Source organism: Hipposideros armiger, unplaced genomic scaffold, assembly GCF_001890085.2.
Source record: "Hipposideros armiger isolate ML-2016 unplaced genomic scaffold, ASM189008v1 scaffold_93, whole genome shotgun sequence".
In the NCBI taxonomy this organism is placed as follows: domain Eukaryota; kingdom Metazoa; phylum Chordata; class Mammalia; order Chiroptera; family Hipposideridae; genus Hipposideros; species Hipposideros armiger.
This window is the reverse complement of record NW_017731443.1, coordinates 245,071-251,651: the sequence shown is the minus strand read 5'-3', so window position 1 is coordinate 251,651 and position 6,581 is coordinate 245,071. Positions and strand designations below refer to the sequence as shown.

At 57.1% G+C, this 6,581-nt stretch overlaps 1 protein-coding gene across 1 annotated transcript in view; it reads right to left on the bottom strand.

Annotated features, from left to right (window-relative positions):
• Positions 1-6,581, bottom strand: part of GPR152 (G protein-coupled receptor 152) — a 14,303-nt gene that overhangs the window by 5,015 nt on the left and 2,707 nt on the right. The window contains exon 2 of the mRNA XM_019645175.1: positions 3-1,836. Coding sequence (XP_019500720.1) covers positions 3-1,384 — 1,382 coding nt within the window. The 5' untranslated portion in view covers positions 1,385-1,836. The remainder of the gene's footprint in view (positions 1-2; positions 1,837-6,581) is intronic.

Genomic DNA, 6,581 nt, shown 5'->3' with positions numbered 1-6,581 from the left:
ACTGTGGCTGGGCCACGGTATCCAACAGTGGCTGGGATGTGGGGTTTGCAGCTGGCTGTGCCATGAGGTTTGCCTGTGGCTGGTCTGTGGGGTTCGCCTGTGGCTGGGCCACAGGATCCAACCATGGCTGGGCTGTGGGGTTTGCAGCTGGCTGGGCCATGGGATTTGCAGCTGGCTGGGCCATGGGGTGCGCCTGTGGCTGGGTCTCAGCAGTTGGCTCTGGCAGAGTCTGCCCCGCAGAGGCTACCTGGGTTTGTAGCTCTGCCGGCGTGAAGCTGCCTGGCCGCTCCTCACAGAGTGCTGCTGCAAAGGAGGAGAGCATTGTGTGCACCAGGGCCCGGAGGTCAGCACTGGCCAGGAGGCAGAGGAAGGGACTGAGGCAGCTGTTGAGCAGGATCAGGTAGTCAGAGTAGACCAGTGCCTCCCAGAGCAGGTAGCCCGGGTAGATGTCCCACAGGAAGGCCAGGTACAGCAGCTGTGCCAGCTGGTAGGGCAGCCGTAGGACCACGTAGGCTGACAAGATGGTCTTGGCCACACGGGCAAAGCCACGGCAGGCTGTGGGCCTCGGCTGGCGGCGGCAGCAGGTCCTGCAGGTGGCGGCTTGGGTGAGCACGTGGCAGACGAGCAGCAGGAGGAAAGGCAGGAAGCTCCCCAGGATCTCCAGCATCCTCAGTGGCAGCTCTTCACTGTCCCAGAAGTCCAGGCAGATGACCAGGTCGTACCACCAGACAACGGCCTCGGGGAAGACTAGCCAGGGGACACTGAACAGTGTGGCCAGTACCCAGACCCCGGCGCAGATCCAGAGGGGCAGGCGGATTGGGCGGTGCCCAGGGTACCAGCGTGGGCAGAGTGCAAGCAGGCAGCGGTCCAGGCTGAGGGCTGCCAGCAGGAAGAGGCCAGAGGAGTAGGACACTGCCCACAGGAAGTAGTAGAAGCGGCAGGCTGCCGTCCCCAGCGGCCAGTGCCCTCCATGCTGGATCTCCATGATCTGGAAGGCTGCTGCCGCCAGGAACAAAAAGTCAGAGAGAGCCAGGCTGAGCAGGAGTAGAGCCAGCCGCGTGCCCGCTCCCTGCCGGGCCTGTGAGCCAGCCAACCATGCCATGAGCCCATTGGCTGGCAGCCCCAGGAGCAGCAGGGCCACCAGGAAGACCGTGTCCCAGACACCCTGGGGGTAGTAGTCCTCGTCGTCAAGCTCCGTGCGGGGTCTGAGGCCAGCGACACCCAGGTTGGCTTCCATAGCAGTGTCCATCTGAGGTCCCCAGTGTACCACTGCACATGGAGTGGGCACCTGGTGAATCAATGAAGGCACGAATGACTGGGTATGCGAGAGAGAGTGCTGTGCATCTTCAGGCAAGTTACTGTCCCTCTCTGCGCCCATCATCATTACCTTCTGGGTAGTTACCCTATGCCAGGGAATTTAACAGGTTACCTCACTTGGTCCTCATGCAATCCATTTTGCAGGTGGGGAGAGGACGGTGCAGAGGATCAGTGACTTGCCCAAGGTCGGAGGTAGGAAGGAAGGGCGCCAGGACTTGAACTCAGATCTGACCGTTCTGCCACAGGAAATCCCAGTATGCCCATGTAGGCTAAGTCAGATGCTTTTGAACATATTTTTAAAGCTTTATTCTTTAAATAAAATATTATAGTGGAACTCCTATGAACTAAAAGGGGGTGCTCAGATTAAAGGAAGGGAGAGTACCTCTAAGGCTCCAGGGAACACAGTTTGAAAGCCACTTGGTCAGATCATTGCAGGCCCCTTTTTGTCTGGTATCCTGAGGTTCAAGTGTTGAAGATTCCAACAAGGGAGGGCTCAGGTCCCATGGGCACAGGAATCCCCTGGTGGACAGGGAGTCTGGGGCTGAGGAGGCCCCTCCCTACAGCGAGTATAAGTCATGTCCTCAGGGTGAGGTCCACAGCTCAGGGACTGGGTGGCCTGGGGCCAGCAGAGCTATCCTGGGAGCAACTTGAGCCTTTTCATCATCCTCCAACCCCACTGCGGCCCTCTCCCCATTCTCACAACTCATGGAGAAGGTGGCCCCCATTTGTCCTCTGGGGCTACTAACGGAGAAGGGGGCTCAGTAGTGTGATGAGAATGAGTGTGGCTGCTAGGCCCCCGCCCCCATCCNCTCCTCTTGGTGGCGCCTTCAGGAGTCGCCAGAAGTGGGTGTCGACCCGCTCTCCCAATCCCCCACCCCAGTGCATACTTGAGGGTTCCCCAGTCCACCCCTGGCTCCAAAATATATTAACTACTCGGACAGTTCACGTATGAATACGCTTCTTTTTAAGTTACAAAAGTACACACTCTTGGTTAACAAGGTAAACAAAACAGTGATGTTTTAAGGAGAGAGTGGAAGGCCCCCAGCCAACCTATTCTTCCCTGTGAACGCTCCTGGGTCCTGCTGGGCCTCCTTCTTATTAAAAATAGAAACGGGGCCATGACCCCTGGATCCCTCACACCTCCCTGTCTTTCCTCGGTCTATCATCTCCCATGGAGACAGGGAGGTCAGTCCACAGACCTCTCCCTCCCTCTCGCCAGCTCCTGTGACAAGAAAGGCTTAGGTGTCCCTGTAGGTCTCACAGGCAGAACCTGCCCCTTCCACCTGGGGCTGGTGTCCCTGGGGCACTGGCCACCTCCCTCATTCCTTCTCTGAGCATCTGCTGCCCCGAGTGACCAAGGGGTTATGGGCAAGGTCCCTTTCTCAGAAGGAGAGAGGTGCAAGGGGACTAGGGGGAGAGAGCAGAAGTCAAAAGGAGCCTTTCTTGGGCTGCACGAAGTCCCCGGTGTATCCCAGGTGGGCTTGGGCGTGTGCCTCCCTCATTCCCCTCACCACGCCCTGTTGAGGAAACAGCTCGGAGGAGGAGCGGTGCCTGCCTCAGGTCACCCTTCCAGGACTCAGTCCCCGTTTGTTTGGCTCCAGAGTCCTTGCTTTTCCCACTGCCCTATAAACCCTGGGGCAGGCTGATCCCTGGACAGGAATGTGGGTGGGAAGGCAGCCACAAAACCTCCCTCTCAATGTGTCTAAAGCCCAAACCAGATGCCCTATTCTAGATCCCCCCTTTGCTCCTCGAGGCCACACTTGAAATAACATCCACAGTTACGGCGCACCGCCACCCACCACCTGTCTCACCCCTGCCTGCTCTCCCTCCTTACCAAACTACTGTCCTATCCTTGCATGTGGTCTAGTGACACTGACCCTGCTGTCCCTGAAACATGCCACCTTCCTTCCTACCTCAGGGCCTTGGCATATCCTGTCTGGGCCATCTGGAAACTCTTCCCCCAGATCTTGACAAGGTTCCATCCCTCACTTCCTCCAGGTCTCTGTTCAAATGTCACCTCCTCTGAGGACACTTCCTGACACCCCCCCCCCATCACTCTGGTCCTTACCTGGTCCCCCTGCATAGTTGTCAATCACCACCTAGTGTTACCTTATGTAATTATTTGTGTATTTGCATTTTGTCTGCCTCGCCCCCCCAGGATATCAGCAAACTGAGGACAGCAGCACTTTATCATTTCCCACCGGATCCCAGCATCTAGAACAAGAAGACCTAGCACACAGTGTGTACTCAAGTAATGTACGTTGAGTGAATGAACGAACAGCGGCCCCAAATGTTGAATTGGAAAACATTCTTGTTCACAACTCTCAGCATCAATGTCTGGTCCCCATGAGGGAGAGGGAGGGGTGTCTCTCACTTGGGGAAGGCTCCAGAAGGCAACAGGAGCCCAGCCCCATGGGGTGTCCTAGGGGTGAGGTGGAGGGGCTGTGGAATGTCAGGGTGAGCCCTCCCTCATGCCCTCTGGCCCTGGGTGTGCATGCTGAATCCAACACAAAGCCCTCTTCTGTGGGTCACCAGGAGAACTCATCTTTATCCCTCAAAACCCTTCATGGCACTGCTCTTTCTCCTGGATAGCCGTCACCCATGATGGGTGGGATTCCCCTTGGGGACCTGGGAGGTAGGGCTGGCCCCCTCTCCAAGCGGCGGGGTTTGGAGTATGGACCAGAGTTGAAGGCAAGTGTCTGGCACTAAGGTTTTAGTCCCTGATCTGCCTGCCATGTTGAAAGGCTTTGGGACCCTTTGAAAAGGCTAGGAGAAGGGAGAGGGGCACTGCAGAGTGCCCCAAGGGGGCCATAAATCCAGACCTTGTTCTCAGGGCGTGTGCACTGCAGTGAGGTGGGGGAGTGTGAGAGCGTTTCTTGTGGAGGAGGCGGCAGTGTGGTGAAGGGGACAATGCCTGGCGGGCAGGATGCTGCCACAGGAGCTCCGGCCGATGGGTCAGTGCTGGCCCTAGGCCTGGATGAGGCCCGGGTGTGCCCACTGGTATAAACAAATTAATGGCCAACAATTATTAAGCACTTACTCTGTGCCAGGCAAGGATCTAAGCGTTTCGTAGGGATTAACCCTCCCAGGAAACGGGAGGCATTATGATCCCCAATTTACAGGTGAGGAAACTGAGTCCCCAAAGAGACCAAGAGCCTGGCCAAAGATCATACAGCTGCTGAGTAGTGGAGCCAGAATTCAGACAACCCCTGAGGGGCACCAGGGGCCACGTCCCTAAACCCACCCACGCGTCTCCGAAATGGGAGGCCGTCTGGAAAGTCACCTAGCAAGTACTCAGTACATACTTGCTGAATGAATGAGTTCAACCAGTTTGTGCCTGTCCAGAAATCTCTCCCCCACCAGCTCCAGTGCCCACAATTCCATCCCTAGGAAATGCCATGATTATGCTGCTAGTATTACTACCATCCAGCGTGCTTCAGTCCCCGGGCACAGTAAATAATCACAAAAGCCAACCTTGCAAGGAGAATGTTATCACCCCGTTTTACAGAGGCGAAAACCAAGGCAAAGGGGGAGCTGGGAACCAGAAACCAGATCTGATTGCAAGTCACTCCAGACTGCACAGCCTGCTCCCTTTTTGAAACGCAAGCACCCCTGGGAAGAGTAAAGGTCACAACGCTGAGCTAATGGAAAAGAATGGGGCAGGGGTGAAAAGGGGAAAGAGGACATAGTTTTGGAACACTGGGGGTTGAGAGAAAGCTGGGAGGGGTGGGTGTCAGAGAGAGTGTTGGGTGTGAAAGGGAAGTGGGGTAGGGTCAGAAAATAGATCTTCAGCACTTCCTAGTTTTTCTTGCAGAGTCTGTAGCTTGAGAGGAAGAAGTTGGCTCTGCGCCAGAGATCCTGTGTGACCTCCAGGGACGTGTGTCCTTTCTGGGTCCCCTGGTCCCCAAAGCTCTCTGCTTAGACATGCTCTTATCTCTGCCCCTGAGCTGAATGCATAGGAAGGTCTCGGATGGAGACAGGCCCAGGGCACTCTGTACCTGCAGCTCACATCCTGGTGGTCAGGGGGCAGGTGGATACTAGTTGAACCCTTAAATGGAGCAGACCTTGAAGTCCTCTGGAGCCGCCCAAGTCACAGAGGTGGACCCATGCTCTCTGAGGCCACCTGGGTGTCTGCAGCCCAGAACTGGTCTTGGGCACAGCTGGTCTGCCCTGAAGTTCACAGGGTCCCAGATGCTCAGGCCAGGTGATGCCTCCTTCCATCCATCCCCAGCCCCTGCAGGGACAGCTCTGAATGCCAATGAAGGAAGAACATCTGCTCACTGTGCCCCTACTGTGTGCCACAGGCTCTTGCTAGGTGCCTCACACCCTTTCTCATTTAATCCTCACAATGGCAGATGAACTAGGAGCTCAGGGGTGATGCAGCTTGTTCAGGGTCACCCAGAGCTGTATTTGAATCCAGGCTTGGTAGCTCTTGCCTCTGCTCTTGCAGCCTGGCCGAAGGAAGTCCTGCCCCAGCCTCACAGCTTGTGGGCTCCTAGGGCCCCGGGCTCCTGCTGGCTCTTGAACGCCTCCTTCCGCTGCAGGGAGTTCCTCCTTGGGCCTCCTCATGTTCAGGTTAGAGAATGGGACAGGGAAGAAGTGAGGGACGGAAGGATGGATGGGGGCCTGATCAAGCCTGAGGAAGTCCCCTGCTGTCTCTCTCCTGCAGGACCGAGGCTAAGGGGAAAACTGTCAGTGGAGCTGGGAGTGTTAGAGCACAGAGCCCAGGATGCCATCAGCTGTGACAGGTCAGGGAGCTGTTGGGCCACTGTGTGATGGGGGCAAGCATGAAAGAGCTTGGTGGGACCCGGAAAGGGACGTGAGGCTCACAACAAACTGTCTGGGACTTTTGGCCACTTCATTCTCACTTCCCCAAGTCCTCCTGCCAGGCCCGAGGGACTTGGTGGGGTTTTCCATGATGACTTCCTTCACAGTGCCTATCTTCTCTAACTGGCTGGTTCTTCCGTCTCCCTTTGGCTCCACCGCTGCCCTGGCGGGCCTTCCTGCCCTGGGCTTTCCTGGACCCTCACGTGAGGCCGGCACCGGGAGCCTCCTCTGAGGGGGCACTGCCGGGGCTTTCTCCCTCAGAGGCAGCAGGCGTGGCTGGGTTCTCAGGGACTTCTGGGGTGGGATCTGTGGATGGAGCAGAGGAGGCTTCATCACAGGGGCTGGGGACAGAGCTGGCAGCAGGTCCACGGGTCTGGGCCTCAGGGCTCCCCTGTGACTGGGCCACAGAGTCCAACTGTGGCTGGGCCTCAGGGCTC